At 36.5% G+C, this 18842-nt stretch overlaps 3 protein-coding genes across 3 annotated transcripts; 2 read left to right on the top strand and 1 right to left on the bottom strand.

Moving 5' to 3' along the window:
• The first annotated feature begins 259 nt into the window (after nucleotides 1–259).
• Nucleotides 260–1613, top strand: LOC148294337 (uncharacterized). Its single transcript, XM_088253710.1, has 2 exons — nucleotides 260–1029; nucleotides 1594–1613. The coding sequence occupies exons 1-2, from the start codon at nucleotides 297–299 to the stop codon at nucleotides 1611–1613; spliced, it is 753 nt and encodes a 250-aa protein (XP_088109836.1). The 5' UTR covers nucleotides 260–296.
• Nucleotides 1614–1996: 383 nt separating this feature from the next.
• LOC148294336 (uncharacterized) lies at nucleotides 1997–2596 on the top strand. Its single transcript, XM_088253098.1, has one exon. It carries the CDS (start codon nucleotides 1997–1999, stop codon nucleotides 2594–2596), a length of 600 nt encoding a protein of 199 aa, XP_088109224.1.
• A 3637-nt stretch (nucleotides 2597–6233) lies between these two features.
• On the bottom strand, nucleotides 6234–11041 carry LOC148294335 (uncharacterized). The gene is made up of 8 exons (XM_088253093.1): nucleotides 10272–11041; nucleotides 10047–10196; nucleotides 9764–9961; nucleotides 8780–9651; nucleotides 7196–7280; nucleotides 6990–7085; nucleotides 6457–6905; nucleotides 6234–6375 (listed from the first exon to the last, which is right to left on the bottom strand). The coding sequence occupies exons 1-8, from the start codon at nucleotides 11031–11033 to the stop codon at nucleotides 6234–6236; spliced, it is 2754 nt and encodes a 917-aa protein (XP_088109219.1). The 5' UTR covers nucleotides 11034–11041.
• Nucleotides 11042–18842: the final 7801 nt, after the last annotated feature.

Here is an 18842-nt window from a genome sequence, read left to right as displayed (position 1 = left end):
GTTGAATATTCATGCTCAGTCATCTGGGTTTGTACCAATTGCACTTAGATTGGTCTGGATATGTGAATCTTGAGACTTGGGATTTTCCATTTGATGTAGTATATCTGTATAGTGTGATTGCTGATGTGTTACTGGTGTACTGCTGTTGCGTTCCTCTTATTTCACTGTCGTATTGCTGTTATGTTGACGTTATATTGCTATTATATTGTTTTTATATTGTAGTTATATTGCTATTGTATTGTGTGTTTATTGTGGTTATATTGTGTTAATGAAATGTTGTTTTGTCATGGTCAGAAATGGAGACAATTGTTATTCTCGTGTGCTACAATGGAAAATGGGTCACCTCGAAGAAGATGTGCAAATACGAAGGGGGTGAGTCAAAAGGCTTAATAGTTCCACGGACCATCAAATTTGCTGAACTGTTGGACCGTGTGCATCAGATTGGTAATACAAACAGCAGCGAAGACAAGGTTAGCTTAAAATTCTCAGTTTTGGTGGCCTCGAATGAGTGGAAGCACATAAAGATTGAGGACGATGATGATGTAAAATTTTTTATGAAGTACAATTCTGAGGTAACACCTTCAAAACTAGCTCCCTTACTCGTGAGTATAGAAGATAAAGGACTGACAAATGATGTAGTTGATAGTATGCATATCACGACAGATAGTAGTCGGATGGGTCGTTCTTCAGTTGCCATTGTTGAAAGCAATGAAGTAACTTGGAATAATACAAATGGCACTGATGTGGGAGGTGAAGTAGGGACAGATTTTATGGATATGATTGATTTTAGCGAGGTGGATCAGATGCATGGTGGTGATAATGGTACTGAAAGAAATGAAGTGTCAGTGTACTCTGCCCCTCCTATTTTGGGCTGCTTGAACACATCTGCCCAACTGCCAATAATGCGTTTAGGAGGAGAATCTGAACCCATTCGTGAACATTATTCGAATGAAATAGGTGAACAGAACCGGTACAATGAAGCCGGTGTAAATGATGGAGAAGCTTATTTGGATGGGGGGTTTTCGCGAAGTGATTGGAATCCGAAAATTACAGTTGGGCAAATTTTTCCTATTTCCTATTTCCTATTTCCAATTTTCCAATTTTCCTTTTTTCCAATTTTCATGTTTTCAGAGTTTCCTTTTTTTCCTTTTTCCTATTTTCCAAGTTTCCTTTTGTTCAATTTCGAATTTCGAATTTTCCAATTTTCCAAGTTGCTTTATTTTCCAATTACCCAATTTTCCAATTTCCTATTTTCCAACTGTCCTTTTTTCCTTTTTCCAATTTTCCAAATTTTCCAAGTGTCCTTTTATCCTATTTCCTAGTTTCCTCTTTCCAATTTTCCAATTTTCCAATTTTCAAAGTTTCCATTTTTTCGTATTTCCGATTTTCCAATTTTCCAATTTTCCTTTTCTTCTATTTTCAATTTTCCAATTTTCCAATTTTCCAAGTTTCCTTATTTCCCAATTTCCAAGTTTGCACTTTTGCACTTTTGCTATTTTGCAATTTTGGAATTTCCCATTAAGGTTTGCTTTTTTCCGTTTGTAAGCCAATTTTATTGTTGTTAATCTAATGCTGTACTGCTGTAAATTACAGCCAAGGAGTTAATGGTGTAGTTTGCAATCCCATCAATTTAATGCACCAACAAAATACCCAATATATGAACCTTGGTATATATAACTGCAGCATAGGCAGCTTAATTAACGGGAAAGGTAAACATTCATATCAGTCTAACTCAAAGGCAAAGGCAAACATTCATATCAGTCTAACTCAAAGGCAAAGGCAAACATTCATATCAGTACTTCATATCAGTCTTACTCAAAGGCAAGCATTCTCCACATTCATATCAGTACTTCATATCAGTCTTACTCAAACGCAAACATTCTCCACTAAAGCTAACCATATTGTCCTTTACAACTTCAGACAGAATCTACGTTTATTTGTTTTGTTGCAGTCGGCAGCTGTGAATTGTAGTACTTCAATACTTCAATACTTGAAGATGTCTGATGTACGGCCTCCAAACGAGCAAGTGAGTTACCCGGGGGACATGCCGTGGCATGTGCCATTTCCATCTCCACCGCTGACTCCCAATGATGATCCCACTTCATCTGGAAGTGAGGCCGACAGCACTGATCCCCTTGACAAAATCTGTGCCGTGAAGCAGGAGCTCCAATATTTCTCTAAGGCAACAGCTTGGTGGGAGACCAAATGTGATCTTGATGGCCAAGTGATGGCAAACTTGGCCAACAAGTTGAACAAAGCATTTGCTGGAGAAGTGAAGCAAACTCTAAAAGCAAAAAGTCGAAGCAAAAAGTTAGAGTCGTTGAAGTTGAAACTGGAACAGCGAAAGAAAGATGCCGTCGAAAAATTCAAAAAATCTGAAGAATATAACCATGAAATGGTTGAATGTTTCAACAACGGCTTCGAAATGTTCCGAGATTATGCTTCAGTCATCTCACCAAACTACAATTGGAGTGAAATTGATGTAGGTGGTGTGTGGGAGGTGTTGAATATAGGTGGTGAGGGAATGGGTCATCATAGTCTCGTGCGTTCAGCGAGGACAAAGAACAAAGACATGGATCTTTTGATGGACCTGTAGTAAGGGTGAGTGCTGCTTCAGTTCATCTGACCCGAGTACATGGATCTTTTGTTGCCTTCATTTTCCCTTCGCGGGATAGTATTGTTAAGGTTCGGGGGCGATTTGTTTTGCATCTGTGAAATGTACTGTAATGGATGTGTGTGTATTGTATGTACATTTACTTAATATTGCTGTTATATTGCATGTATATTGCTTAATAATGACTTTGTATTGTATAGATAGTGTATGAATATTGGATGTATAGTGTTAAACTATTGCTACCGTATCAACCATATATTGCTTCCGTATTGGCTCTATAGTGTATGTATATTGGTCTGATATTGCTATTAGATCGTATGTCAATGGCATTTGGTCTAATAACACTCCACTTCGTTCAAAGTAATCCTGATTTCAAAAATCACGGACACGACAATTGTTATCCATCCTGATATTTCCCAAGTTTCCTTTTGTTCTATTTCCAGTTTTCCAATTTTTCAATGTTCCTATTTTCCCATTATGTAATGAAAAAAAGTTGCGTGCTTTGGCTAATTGAGAAAGTAATTAATATTGTCCAATATGGTAATTGTCTTATTTCCCATTTCCACAATTTCAATTCGTTTCCAATTTTCCTCTTTTCCATGTGTCCCTGTTTCCTATTTCCATTTATCCAATTTTCAGTTTTTGTCCAATTATCCAATTGTTCTATTAACCAATTTTCTTTTTTCCAATTGCCCTATTTTCTAAGTTTCCTTTTTTTCCTATTTCCAATTTTCCAATTTTCCAATTTGCTAACTTTCCTTTTGTTCTATTTCCTATTTCCTATTTCCTTTTTCCAATTTTCCAATTTTCCTTTTTTCCAATTTTCATGTTTTCAGAGTTTCCTTTTTTTCCTTTTTCCAATTATCCAAGTTTCCTTTTGTTCAATTTCCAATTTCCTATTTTCCTATTTTCCAAGTGTCCTTTTTTCCTTTTTCCAATTTTCCAATTTTCCAAGTGTCCTTTTATCCTATTTCCTACTTTCCTCTTTCCAATTTTCCAATTTTCCAATTTTCCAAGTTTCCATTTTTTGGTTTTTCCGAATTTCCAATTTTCCAATTTTCATTTTCTTCTATATTTCCAAAGTTTGAATTTTCCACGTTTCCTTATTTCCCATTTTCCAAGTTTGCAGTTTTGCTATTTTCCTATTTTCCTATTTTCCTATTTTCCTATTTTATTTTATGAAATTCCCAATAAATGCTTAGTTACATACTCCTATTTTGGGTTGAAATCCACAAATTCCAATTTCCCATTAAGGTTTGGTTATTTCATTTGGAAGCCAAATTTATTGTTGTTAATGTAATGCTCTACTGCTGTAAATTACAGCCAAGGAGTTAATGGTGTAGTTTGCAATCCCATCAATTTAATGCACCAACAAAATACCGAAGTACATAGATCTTTTGTTCCCTTCGTTTTCCCTTCGCGGGATAGTATTGTTAAAGCTTCGGTGGCGATTTGTTTTGCATGTGTCAAATGTAGTCTGTAATGGATGTGTATGTATCGTATGTAGAATCACTTAATATTGCTGTTATATTGCATATATATTGCTTAATATTGCCTTTGTATTGTATTGCTAGTGTATGTATAATGGCACACTATTACATGTATATTGTCATACTATTGCTATCGTATTATCCTTATATTGCCCTAATATTGCTTCTATAGTGTATGTATATTGGCCTCATATTGCTATTATATCGTATGTCAATGGCATTTGCGCAAATAAGTCTCCACTTGGTTCAAAACCAGGATGATTTTTGGCATGCTTGGGCCAAATACAACAGAAAAAAATATCCATTCAACCTTGTACAATGGAACGCACAATAACCGTTTTACATGTCCTTCGAAGACCAGTGTGAAGTATCCTCGGATGGTACCGTACAACTCTAGGTCCATGCGGAATTTGATAGAAGAAAACTTATTCAGAATCTTTCATATTTGTAACCACTTTGCTTGTTATCGGAGGAAGAAACAAAAATAATCATAATAATAAACGGTGTGATTTAAATTATTTCAAAATATTGATGTCAATACTGTTTGGTTGACATTATAAGGGCATGTCTCACACAATTAAGCCCACAAAATAAAGTAAACATGCTATAAGCTCCACAGTAATATTGACTTCATCTCTATAATCAGAATAATGGGGGAAAAAAAGCACGGAGAAATACATGAAATGAAAAACAACTCGGCAGTGACTGTGAGATTGTGTACATACAATTTGGAACAACGTAACCAATTAAAGCTAAGGCATCTCATACGTATGCCTACAGAAATCAATGAAAAAAGATAACCAATTATAAAAAGTTTCTATTGCATTATGAGAAACATACGTGTAAGGAATAGAAGTTTTAGAACTAAACCAAAAACTAAGGGCAGGACCATGCATTAATTTAGTGGTAATAAGCAAGAGGAAAAAGCACAAAGCATGCAAATAATTCATTTGAACACATAAGAGAAAGTAAGATACCAATTTGGCTGTCATTCCCCTTCAGCTGCCAGACGGCACACCTAAAAGAAAGTAACACAGGAAAATTTATATCCATTACAAAAAACATAAATTGAACACGATAAAGCATCCTTCGACACTAAATGTATAGCAGTTTTTTCAATACCTGTCATGCGATCGCATCAAAGTCACCTTGTGATTGTTCTCCGGTTCCATTCAACAAAGACGGCAAACAAAACACAAATAAACACAAATCCATCAATATTTCAGCATCAACACACAAGCTCCTAAATAAATAAACTATCTAACTGATCAAAACCCTAGTTTACCAAATGCATTACAAATTTACAAAGTCATAAAAAAAAAAAACCGAAATAAAAATTTGGTACGAGTTCCACTAGCAAAGCAGAGTAAAAATTATGAAAATAGTACCTGAAGTTCACCGATGAAGTCAGATAATTTACCAATCTTAAGCAGGATGGTGCTAGTATACCCTGTACACAGAGAACAATCACTTAGATCGAATACAGCTAAATACAGAAGGAAACTAATCCAATATGCAAGAGGAACGACGAGTGATTGGTACCTGCTCCAGCTAAGATCAGCAAACACAGTATGAGGTTCCAACTTCCAATAACAACATAATGCTAAGCAGAAAAGTAGAATTGCTGCCGACATTATTGAAAACCAACTAAGTCAAAACTAAATTGCGAAATCTTAAGAGAGCTGTATGCTTCAGTAAGTCCACTAACAGATTCCCAGTGCAGGAAATGAAATTGACCTATATCACATAAATTGCAAACAAAACCACAGACACAAAATGTGAACAATGGCTACAAAAGCATCCATAAAGAGCAACAATATTTATATATGGAGGTGTACAAAATAGGTAACCTTCAAAATTGAAACTGTGTGTGTGCCATGTAAGGCAATTAGCCACTGCTTCTAGACTGTACAATATTACACCTCACAATATACAGCAGGGCCAAAGACCCGGGTTGCTACACATAATAACTACACCTAGTAGCTGTAGCAAAAAGGCAGGAATTTCCAGCAAAGCATCGACGTCTGCATCTTCATATAAACGAGTTCCTGACATAATTCATGAGCACAGTGAATTCCCAAGTCCTAAGTCCACACTGAACTAAATTCACAAACATGAAGACATATACCTCATACATATGCCTCCCCCCTTAAACCCTCTATTGCAAGCTTCAGTCTGTAATATTTGGTCTTCAAAGGGTCAATTGTATGCAACGAAATCCCAGCACTCAGATGCTCCAAGAATTTTACGGTCAGGATTCCGCAAGACGCACTGTCAAGCCAATAAGGTGGGAAATTAGAACTGCATTTATGTAAAATAGTTTCTAAACTCCACTAAATTAACAAACCTTACCCATCTCGTTGTTGTGGCACATCTCCAATGGTGCAAAGTGAGAATGCCGTAAAGCTTGACATCTGCAGCCCCCTTTGCTTCACCTCTTCAAGCTCAGAAGCTTCATAAAACTTCATATTGTACATCACTTGTGCCAGCGTCTCGGAAATAGGGCGAAGCAGTCCAACCAGCTTCTTTGTGGTGGTAAAATCAGAGTACGAGTCATACACAGTTGCAGTATGATTGACGAAATCAAGTTCGATTGCAACCCAGTGGGACAATTGCAGATTATATGGAAAATAGACCTTCCTAACTTTTGTCCAAGCTTGGCCATACCCGTGTTGCCACGTACCGCGCACATAGTGATGTATATTGTTCAGCTTGCTGGGTGTAAGGTCACTGATGTTTTCAGCAGCTGCCTTCTTCGCTCGACGTGTCTTGCCAGTCGCTTTGACCGGCTCTAGAAATTGCTGCACACATTGAAATGAAGCCATATTACATAATGACAATCAAAAGAAAATGAAGCAGTGAATGTTAAATGGTAACATGTTTACCTGCAAGCAACAATCTGCCGTTGTCCACTGAGTTCCAAATACCAACGGATGCGCGAGTTGCCTTTTCCGGATCAGAAAGGTTGCCATGTCCAAGTGCTGAAAGTTCACGTATATAATATCAGCCCAATTTCATACAACTTTACACTTAATAAAGGTTAGAAAACAATTGAAGTCTCGTAATAAAGTAGAGAATTCTGTATTCTTACCCTTGAGCTAATCCATTCCGTATCATCGATCAGTTTGTAGAAAAAATCAGCGCCCACCGAACATGACTCCAGCTGCACCTCCGCACTACAAGAGGCAACAACGTAAATTCCCGATCAGAACTTAGGTGGTAACAGTTTTCACAACATATATAAAATAATATTGTCCCATTGAAAATAACAGTTTTCAGAACTTAGGCAAATACGTAAATTCCCATTTCGTTTATATTGTAAAATAATAGGCGTATACATGCTGTCAAATTATACTATAAGCACATTCGGCCGTGAGCAATCAATAACGTGGCCGTCATGCGGAGGCCCTACGGGCATAAGTTGAAATCCGGCTACAGTCCGGCTACAATGAGGGAGTTATATATGGCCCTTATGTCAGACAAATATAGAATTTACTTATATGTAGCAATTAGGTGAGACAAATATAGAATTGTTGCTAAGTAGGAAGCTACTTCAGTGGGGAGTGGAATAATTTTGCCTCAATTGTAACAAAACTTTCAAATTCTACATATAAATATGAAGAAACATGATAAAACAGGAAACAAAAAACTTGTTAGATTTTATCTCCATGCCAATCATCTTGACTTTATTTGTCTCCATTTTTGTCCCCTTGAGCACGAATTGAGAATTCTTAGGTAAACTACTTATCTCTATTTGTTTCTCCACTTGAAATTGTAACGACAACCAAGCAATTGTATTTGTCTTCTATTTCAACTCTGTTTTTCTTCACTTCAAATGTGACCATAAGTTCAATTCTTTGTTCGAGTAATAATTTGTTTCAGATTAAGAAACTCTTTGAACACATAACCATAATCCAAGAGGTAACTGCCATATACAGTTTAAAAACATCCTCGACTGCATTAATATTTTTTGTTATCAATAGAAACGTTTTATTGATAATGAAGAGGAAAAAACATCGATTAAATAATGAAAAGGAAAACTCCAGAACAACTAAAGAAAATCTAGGCAGCTATGACTGAAGATAAAACTATAGGAAGAAAACAAGACTTTAGGTAACATCATCTTAAGACAGCAGCCATGTCTCTCAAGATTATAGAGTAATTATAATCCTTCAACTACCTAGAACCCGATGCCCAAAGAGAAGCCCGGAATTTAACTCTATCCCATAACTCCTCAGCCCTTACTCCTAACTGACCCTGACAAAATCTTCGATTGTGCTCCATCCAAATGTTCCAGATCCTCGACTGCATTAATATCACTGAGGAAAGACACTAGCAGAGTCGAGGAACATGAGGAACATAACATGGAGGAGAAGACCAGATGCCATGGGCGGAAGGAGCCGCTATTACAACCCCTTCTAAATCTCTTTTATTGTCTTCTTTTCAGTCTAAATGTTATAATAATAAACTACAATTCAACATTTCTTAGTACCTATATTTAACAAAATACATTTAACAGCAGCAGTCAATATTTGTTTGCTTTAACAAAGTGTGAATTTTGTTCATCACAAATATACACATGTATATTAAAGCGAACTTGGTAATTCTCTCATTTCTATATCAGCACATACTAGCATAACATGAAGATTGGATTTTGAAGGTAAAGAATCCTAACCTGATCTCATTTTTCCACCCAATGCAAAACTCCATTACTGCCTTCACATGTTCAATGGGAAGGGGTTTTGATGGATCAAAACATGGCGGGGTTTCAGTCGCATCCGACACACTCATCGTCCTCTTCTTCCTCAACGGATCAGTAAATGGACTACACAAAGTGTGGGACGGACGCTTCTGTCTACAGCCTTTACCTTTCTCTTCTTTTGTTTCAACACTTCTAGACCCTTCTCCATCACCAGCCATACTCACTTTGGGTATACTTGGAGGATTGATCGGACCTCCCGATGCCATACTATCACTTATTTTCCAATCTTCTAACAACAACATCAGTCTTTTGCAAATTTCGTCACACCCGGCCACATCTTTCGGGGTAGGCAGCTTCTCGAGAAGTGCATGCTCAGCTGCTTCATGCACTTCTAAGTGAGGAACGGAAGTCACCATTTGTGCCTCTTCGACTACCAAGGCTGTGGATGGTTCGGCTCCATCACCGGGGCTTTTTGTTTCCATTGCTGCCGCTTCTATATGCGGACTACCATAGTCATGTAATGGTCCTTCATTCATATGAGGACTACGGAGGTCCTCATGTCCTTCCCCACCCTCATTCAACCCACTATTCATTTTTTTCAGCTGCTCTATCTCCCCCTTGAAATACTGTTCCATGGAAGCTAGGGTCTTGCCAAAAGCCTCCACTGACTTTTTATATTTTGCAGACTCTGTTTCACGTTTCAAGGACTCCGTCCGTACAATTTCTTCCAACTGATGCACTCTCTTGCGAAGTCCTCGATTCGAATTGGCTACTTTGGCCAATTCATCCTTTGTCCTTTCAAACTCACGCTTCAAAAGGCGTAAATCAGTGGACGCGATTTTACCCTGCATTAAGTTATAACGCAAATGTTACAATATTTCGAAAATATTTCCCATCAACAGCAGTGTTTTTCCTATTGTATTATGACGTATATATTGGAAAAAATGTAATGCTTGCCTTAGAAGACGATGGACGGCTAGCAGTTTCAGCAATGTCCTCGTCTTTTTCTTGCACAGAGGGAGAAGTGCTGGTTTTCGGTTCTTCGTCATCGCCAAACAACTCAACAACTTCTTCAGTGTCGTCGACATCGTCACCCCAACTCCAATACGGCTGCTGCTTCTCAATTACAGATGGGCGGAGAGGTTGCACATCAACCTGCAATTTAGAGAGACAAAAAACATATTATTAAACCTATAATTTCAATCAGAAGCATAACATTAGTATTATAAACAGAACTAACCTCTGCATTTTCAAAGACTTGACTCATTACTTCGTGAAAACGAGGCAAACTATTGATTCTCCATTGTACTATACGAGGGACTTGGGCATTCTGTTCGCGCACAACGATATGCAATGCAACGAATGCTGGAAACACCTCAAAAGCCCATATCTGTTTTCAAGAAAAATATATCAATCACTGTAAACAAAGTAAATGGAACTTATGCATAAACGGATATTTCCTCACCTGAAGTGCAAAGCCAAATCCTTTTATGTGGTACTCCCTTGGTCTACCACTTGCCATTGTCTTGGATTGCTTTGCTGATTTTTGGGTTTTTAAGGCTTTCTGGGGCACTTTGACTCGCTGGTACTCTGCGCACAGTGCCCTCAACAATGACGAATTTGTCTTGGCATATGACACAGCACCCCACGGATACTTCTGGAAGTCTTCAACATCTTCGGCCAATTTCAAGTAGCGCATGTCAATGTTGACATGCTTTTCACTGCCCAACAACACAAAAACAGCGAAATATAATAGCCCAAACTTGAAGACGTCCTCCTCATCACTGCAGTCGATGAAGGCTTGTTCGAGTTCAGAAAGGCTGACCGTTTTATTGTTGCAGAAATACTTCTTCTTCAATGAGCAGTTGTCATTAGTTGCAGTCGGAATGAAGGGAAGCTTTCCAAACTGCAGCCCTGTGATGACGCAAAACTGCTGCGCTGTGAATTGTATGACCTTCTTGCCAACGATGAATTTGATCCCGTTGACTTGAGAAATTGTCCTCGGTTCTGCCTTTCTCAACAACAAGCCATGGATAATTTGTGTTGTCCACTTCAGGTCCTCAATTACTAACAAATGGCCAAAACAACTGTCCTTGAACCTTTGTAACTGTTGCCCACTAAATTTGTCCTTAATTGTACAGATCGCTGTTTTTGTATGGGAAAGGGTCAACGCCTTTCCCTGGATTTTTTCATCCGCAGCAATCATCAACTTTGATTTCGAGACCATATTTCCCTACACACCACCATTATACAAATAATTTCAAGCCTTTTAAATATACACAATTACAAGCAATAAACACACAATACAGATGCATCTCATGGCAATATGCACTAGATATATCAGTGATAAACCTACAATACAGCCCCAATAGAAATTTATATGCATTCATGTTTGTTCACCAATGGCCCATGACAGAAAAAATACACATTCATTGTGGAATCAACCCTTATCTTTTCTCTCCACAAGTCTTGCTCTTATATTTTCCCATTTCCTTCTCTTATATTTTCCAATTTCCTTATGTTACATTTTCTGTCCACAAGCCGTGCTCTTATATTTTCCCACGTCCTTCTCTTATATTTTATCTTCAAAAGGCTTCCTACAAAAGTTTTTCCCATTTCATACACCTACAAGTGCAAAAAATGGGAAAAACTTTTGACTACAAAGTAACTACGGAGTGAAGTGAAGTGAAGCCTATCGTCCAATTTGACACAGGGGGGTAATAATGACACATTGTGCAGAAAAACATCATTTTATTTGAAACAAACAATGTAATTCATAAGCAGTGAACACTGTGGATATCAAAGATAATTTAATCCCAATTGCCATTAGTTAAACCTCAAACTAAATATGTTGTGTATTCCAGGTTGATTCAGACATTGTTACATGTCAATAAATCAAGAAGTTGCATTACGTAACCACAAAAAACATGCTGAGAAATGAGAGGCATCACAAAAAACAGAAATCTAACCTCAGGGAGTCTGACAACAAAATATTTTATGTAGTCCCGTCCGCTATTCTTTACAATATTCTCCAAAAGATAAAGTTATGGTGACTTCTGCTCACTAGAAACCTGCAAATTCGTTTCTACAATTAGATACGAAACACTAGTTACATCCAATATTGTTTGCACAAATAAGTCACTGATAAACCAACGGCCTAACACGAAAATGCTTCCCGAATGAGAAGGGAAATGGGAAGGAGCTGCTATTTCAGTATAGGCTCTTCAAATCCATTTAAAAGATAGCACAAGCAACACATCTGCAGGTACTTAACTTCTAAACTAGCCCATTGTGCACCAAAAGCTAATATACATCCCCGCATATGGTTCTTTGCCCTTTGTTTACACATTCAATATTCATCCCCAAACTGAAATTCCAAATAATCACAACAGAATATGAAAAACAAAGATAACTTATCCATATCCAATATGCAACCCTGAACCCTGAAAAACCCCTAAACCCTATACCCATTTCAGAGAACTCACTAAATCAATTTCAGAGAAAGCCCTAAACCCTAAACCAATTTCAAACAAACCCATAAACCCTAAGCCGTAATAAAATCTCGATCAACAGTACCTGGTTCAGGTAATCGATGGCATGCATCTTCAATTAACGGATTCCGCTGGCAGAGGAAGAGAGAAGAGAGAGTGAGACCTCAGCGACCAGAGACTGAGAGCGCGAGAGACGGAGCCAAACAGAGACGGAGCCAAACAGAGACGGAGCGAGACGGAGCCAAAGAGAGACCTGATCGCGAGAGGTGATTTACAGAAAAAGTGTTAGCTGAGCAATAAGTGTACAATAATTGTATATTTATAGATGTTAGTTGTAAAAAAATTGGGAGCCGGTGGTATTTTTAATTGAGATTATAATTTTGGTGGTATATACCGCTATTTCCCTAGAATTATTGAACGATAAGCGGAAAGTAATATAAAATTATCTTTTAGTGATATTTTCATCTTAAAAAAAATATCGGAACTTTTACACTAAGACCCCTTGGGGTAACAATCCTGGATCCGCCACTGACTTGGATCCCCTTGAAAAGTTTCCATCATGCCCAACATTTGATTTATCCAGCTCTTGAACCGATGTACCACTTTTTTTAATTACCAACTTCAAGACAAAATTCTTTATCATTTGCATCCCTGGAACACGATCCACTGCCAGGATTTTCACTATCCATAAAGTCATCCTGAGTCTGACAATCCCCAAAAAATTCTCTTTGGTCTTGCTCCATATGCTTTTTCTTCAACTTTTCTATAGTGGCAAGTTGCCCAGGAGTAAGGGTCACTTCAGTAGTATATTCCTTAGGCAATTTGGTAGCGAGGTTCAGACAACCGCTGCGAGGATGGGTACATTCCTTGAATGGCAAACAACAAATAAACTCAGCACCATGACGAGGAAGGCGCTCCTCAAATAAATTAGATGGCGGCCAATCTTTAAGTTTCAGAATCTGAGGCCAATTTTTCCAATCAAACCGTCCCTTCGAATATCCAGTAAAAATTTGGCGTATATTGATATCCGCCTACAATTCATCACAAGTTAATATAACTTATCACAATCAAACCATCAATAAACATAGAACAGTTCAAGTTTTGAAGAGAGTGATAACTATAGTGGGAGGACAAAAGTGGAAAGAAATTACGAACAATGCCCCTAAACAATCCATCAAGAAATAAAAACTTCTGACAAATTAAAATGATGTTAGACTAACAAGCACATAAAAATGATAAACAAACACAGTACAGAATATGCTAATGATATCAAATATCAAATATCTTAAAACGACTGGATTGAGATGATGAAAAAACATCAATCTAACAACATGCAGAAACAAGGTTACATTAAATGGTTTCCCATTCGAGCTCAACTTTCCAAGATGGTGATTAGTTCAGTTGAATCACTTTATGTAAAAAGAAAAGCTCATTTGACAATATTCAAAACCGGATTAGGGAGATCTGAATGACAATATTCAAAACCTGATTAGGGAAACAAATCTAGATCCCTGCCTAATAATTAGTTGGTTAGCATTCCAAATCAACAAAAAGAATTTTATTGCTTATTTATACATGAGTTGTTTCACATTAAACACATATCATATGAGCTGAGACTGAGACAAGTTGAAAACCTTCCATGTAGTTACCCAGAACAGATCTTCTGCAACCAAGTTAGACTGGTGTTCATAATTTTTAAACTATCTGAACAGATTCTCTTTTCTCGTCCAACATATATACTCAACAAAGAATACTTAAAACACATGAGCCATAGGAAAATAAACAATTTATGATTTAGACCAGTGACCATAAAGATGTTTGTGCTTATTCAGACTGCACAAAGTAGTATTAACAAACCCCCCCTATAAAATTTCTACCATCAAAATATCCACCTAAATTGATGAAAAAACCTGTACAGAATACAGATATTTCTCAAATATTATCACACTATAACTTTAAAAAGTTAACATATTTAAAACATCATTACAGCCAGCAGTGAGCAATTAGAAATATAATTATAAATAGTAGTAAGCAATTCAAAATCAGAGAATAACTGACCTCACACCAATCCAAGCAGTCAATGGTCTTCACATCCAAATGTCTACCATGCTTAATATGTTTCATCTGACGACAAGCACGCCACATGACCAATGGTTCCCAGCTTAAACCGTTTGTAGTTTCAAGCACATTACTCACAATTACGGGCTCACCCCTGAACCAATGCCACTGAAAATGTTTAAAATCATCACGTTGGATATCTCCAGCCCTTGGACAGTACAAATAGTTATCATCAGAAGCAACTCTAGAAGCTGCTTTCCTTGACTTAGTGCTGCTGTTTACTAACCATATGGTATCGTTGCATGAATGGAGTTGATTCCCATTGTTATTGTTCACTTAATTCTCATGAATCAGAACCTAAACTAATTTAATTACTAAAATGCCTTGCACATATAAATATATATTTTTGATCTAAGTCACTTATAAAAAAGCAGATTGACAAAACTTTATTTTATAACGAATGTATATTATGAGATACCATATGACGAGTGATGAAAAAACTAGTACATAATAATATAAGGAATATAATAGAAAAAAAATACAAATATAACAAAGTGATAAGTAGTATAACAAGACAAGTAGAGGCTAGCAACCCAAGTGAAAAGGAAAAACTTTTGCTTTTTTCAACGGTGATTAATAAAGAGCCATTGAATTTTTTTTAGGGTTTGGGGTGTTTCAGAATTATCATAAAGTGGTAAGGGTATTTTGGAATTATCATAAAGTGGTAAGGGTATTTTTGGAAGGTAGTAAGGGAAAAAGGAATGGGAATCGAACGAACTACTCCCACTAGTTGATCTGATTCATGGTTTTGAGGGAACGTGATTATGGATTTTGAAGTGGGGCCCACATATTTTTTAATTCATGATTGCAAGTAAACGCAGGGGAAGTCAGGAATGTAAATCATTCCCTTTCTTCTCATACACATTACTGATGCGTAAACATGCCCAAATCAAGAATTCAACTCCTGATTTTGGAGGAATTGGACTCTTGGTTGGGAGGTGGTATTCTAATTCCCGGAGAACTAACCCATTAGGAATTCATCTTTTTTACCCATTATATCCTCACACAATTTTCAAAATTCTAAATTTGCCATATACTTTAACCCAATAATGAGGGCATTTTAGTAATCAATTTGGTTTCAATTCCAATTCATGTGAATTTAGTAAACAACTTATACGGAATTAGTACCACTCATACCCCAATTCCATAAGGTTTAGTAAACAACTTTAATAGGAATCCTGAATCTAACTCTCATAAATTCAATTTCTCCTAATCCGATTTCGGATTAGTAAATAGGGGTGGGCATTCAAACATGAAAACTAAGCCGAATTAGGCCCAAAAAAAGGGGTAAAAAATCGAGTTGACCAAAAACCATACCAGACAGATTTAGTCATGTTACGGTTCTTGTAGTGAAAAATGGACCAGACCAGACCGGACAAAATCGAACTGATTATGTATTTTTAAATTTTTAATAAAATATTTAAGCCCAATGCTAAATTTCTAGGCCCATAATCAATCTTTCCCCAAGTCCAACTCCAAATCACCTCTCTTTTCTAGGCCGAATCACCTCTGTTTGCATGAAATTGGGCCATTTGTGAATTTTTAAGTCCAAAAAATAAAAATTTTGTTGGGTTTATCCAAAATTGGAAACCGAACCGGCGTATGATCAAATCGAATCGAATAATTTTTTTGGTCAAAATCGAACTGAACCAAACTAGATAAATAGTACCAATTCCAATTTCAATTTGGGATGAAAACTGGACCGAACCAGACCGTGCCCAACCCTACTGGTAAACATGCAATTGCATAAGCAACTATGAGAAATATAGCATTGATGCAACATTGATATGCAAGAATCAGGGGAAGACATGTATAAGAAACCAATACGAGTGCGATACACGAAAACAAGCATTGTTGACTTTTCTTGTTTTGTTGACCATTAGATACGACGCTGATACATCCTTGATACGCAAAGGCAGGGGCGGCCTTGGCATGGATAGATTGCCCTTACCCTTGCAATCCCACTTGCCATAACCGTGTTTTTGATCCAAACTGTTGACGTGAGTTAAACTACTAAATCAAGGAGATTTTTTCCTTAAGTTAATTAGGTGATTTACTTCCTTGTTTTATATAATTGACACATCCTTGTATAATTAGGAGATATTCTTTTAATTAATCACTGTATTTATTTCCTTGTAAAGCACCATTTTAAACTCCTATATATACCTCTTTATGGAGAAGAACACAATTAACCTAAAGTATTCAAATCATATATTTATTTATTTATTTATTTATTTATTTATTTATTTATTTTTTATAATCATATTCATATTTTAGCATAGTATCAGAGCAATCGATCTTATCGGACCTATAGTAACTTTCGGATCAGAAATCGAAGGTCGTGCGTCCCTCAGGCTCGGTTGACCAGAATGGAAAGTTTGACTACTCAGTTGACCATAAGTATTCCGAGAGCGTCTCATCCTTCGGGAAGTACTAGAATGACCCTATAAACCTTCTTAAAGGTTGTGCACACTTTGAGACCCGGGAACTAGAGTTTTGAGTTAAAGTTCGTTATTGGGTACGTTTATTAATTAAGTCTGTTTATTCTCTCGATCTAGGTACCCATGTTTTGCGTACTCCAGAGAAAGGAGCCCTCTCAGGGTTGAGCAGCGCTGGACTTGTTGTGAGTGGACATTTGTTTTTAAATGAGCATTGTTTTTCAAATATAGAATTGCTTGCATAAATATGATTTCATTGGAAATTGGGTTATTTTGGGTTAATGAGGTTATGAGATTTTATTATTGGGCTAGTCTCGGCTTTTACAATATCATATGGGATTTCAATGGATTATTATTTTAATAATAATAATATTATTATTATTATTATTACCAAAGTATATGGTTTTGGGTTTCGGACTTGGGTGATTTTGGGATTGGGTGATATTGGGTTTGTTTATAAAATTTGAACATGGGATTTGGTTTATATGGATATTTTTATCATTGTCCTACGGGATTTTCGGAGTTGGTTGTATCTGTTAAGTTATGAATTTTGTGTATTGAATATTATGTTTTGGGTTATACGATTTTCGGACGAGTTTATGAATTTGACTTTTTCGTTAATATGGCTTTTGTGGATTTTCATAAGGGATAATGTATTTTGTTATATATATTGGTTTATGCAAGTGGATTTTAGATTTTGGTTATGACACACCATTATATGTACCTCCCCCTTGGATTCTGATACCTAGAAATGATGGATACTTGGAAATGGATACTTAGATATGTTGGAACCTGGGCACCCTTGGAGGGGTGTGCCATAGGCCTTTGATGGGCAATCTGCGCATGTAGGACTTATTTATACCGCACGTGTATTGAAGATTCTGCCGTGCATGTTTGGGGAGCAATAGTCCCCCAGTTGGATTGCTCGTCCCTAGCCACATGTGTATTGAGGGTTCTGCATGTGGTCTAGTCAAACAATCCCCCAGTTGGATTGTTTTCCCCCATACATGACGATGATGTGTTAATTTTGGGTGTGTGTATGTGTATGTATATGTGTGTTTATATATATATATATATATATACTTTTTTGACACGTGGCGGCCTAGGCGAGGCCTTTATTTGTTTTAAATCGTATAGTCGCACGGCTATACTCGTTTTTTTTTCTTCCAAAAAAGCGTATATTAAAATTTCTATTTATAGATAGTCGTCCAGCTATACTGTTACAATACTCTACATGTACTATAGCAAAGAAACTAATTTATATTTTAAAAATATTTATAAATAAATAAAAGAGCAAGAAAACCTGCCCCGACGAAAGTTCGTCGACAAAGGTCTATGGCGACAAATATTTGCCGGATTAGATATCTCCTGAAAAAATTTATTTGTGCCAACGAATTGTCATCTGGATAGGTCTAATCCGACAAATTTTCGCCGAGATAGATATGTGCCAACGGAATTTCATCGGGAGAGGTTTTAAAAAAAAATAATTTAAACTTAGTATCTTTAAGTCAATAAAATTTTGATTTTAGTAATTAAATAATATCTTAGCCGTATTAATTACTTTCATTAGTAATTATGTTTTATTTATTATTTCTTTAGTGAATAATTAGTATTAAATATTTTAGTTAACTTCATAAATTATATTACTCGATAAATAGTAATTAATTTTTTTTAAAATAAAATATTTATGGTTAATTTCAGTTTGGTACCCTAAAGTTGAACTCTCAAGGCATGTTTGTCCCCATGTTTTCAATTTTAACAATGAGGTAACTTCACATTTAAAATTAGTTACAACGTGGTTCTACCGTTAGAAGATTCGTTAAGTGATGATGGGTCATTTATGGGGTCCATGTTTTTGCTTACGTGTAATAAAATATTAATTAAAAAACTGAAAAATTAAAGATAAAATCTCTCTCTCTCTCTCTCTCTCTCTCTCTCTCTCTGTGTTGATTTAATTAATATTTCTTTTTAGTAATTGTTGGATGAAGA

This window comes from Prunus avium, chromosome 5, assembly GCF_965620075.1.
Source record: "Prunus avium chromosome 5, drPruAviu1.hap1.1, whole genome shotgun sequence".
Taxonomy (NCBI): Eukaryota; Viridiplantae; Streptophyta; class Magnoliopsida; order Rosales; family Rosaceae; genus Prunus; species Prunus avium.
This window is presented reverse-complemented; position numbering and strand designations above follow the sequence as displayed.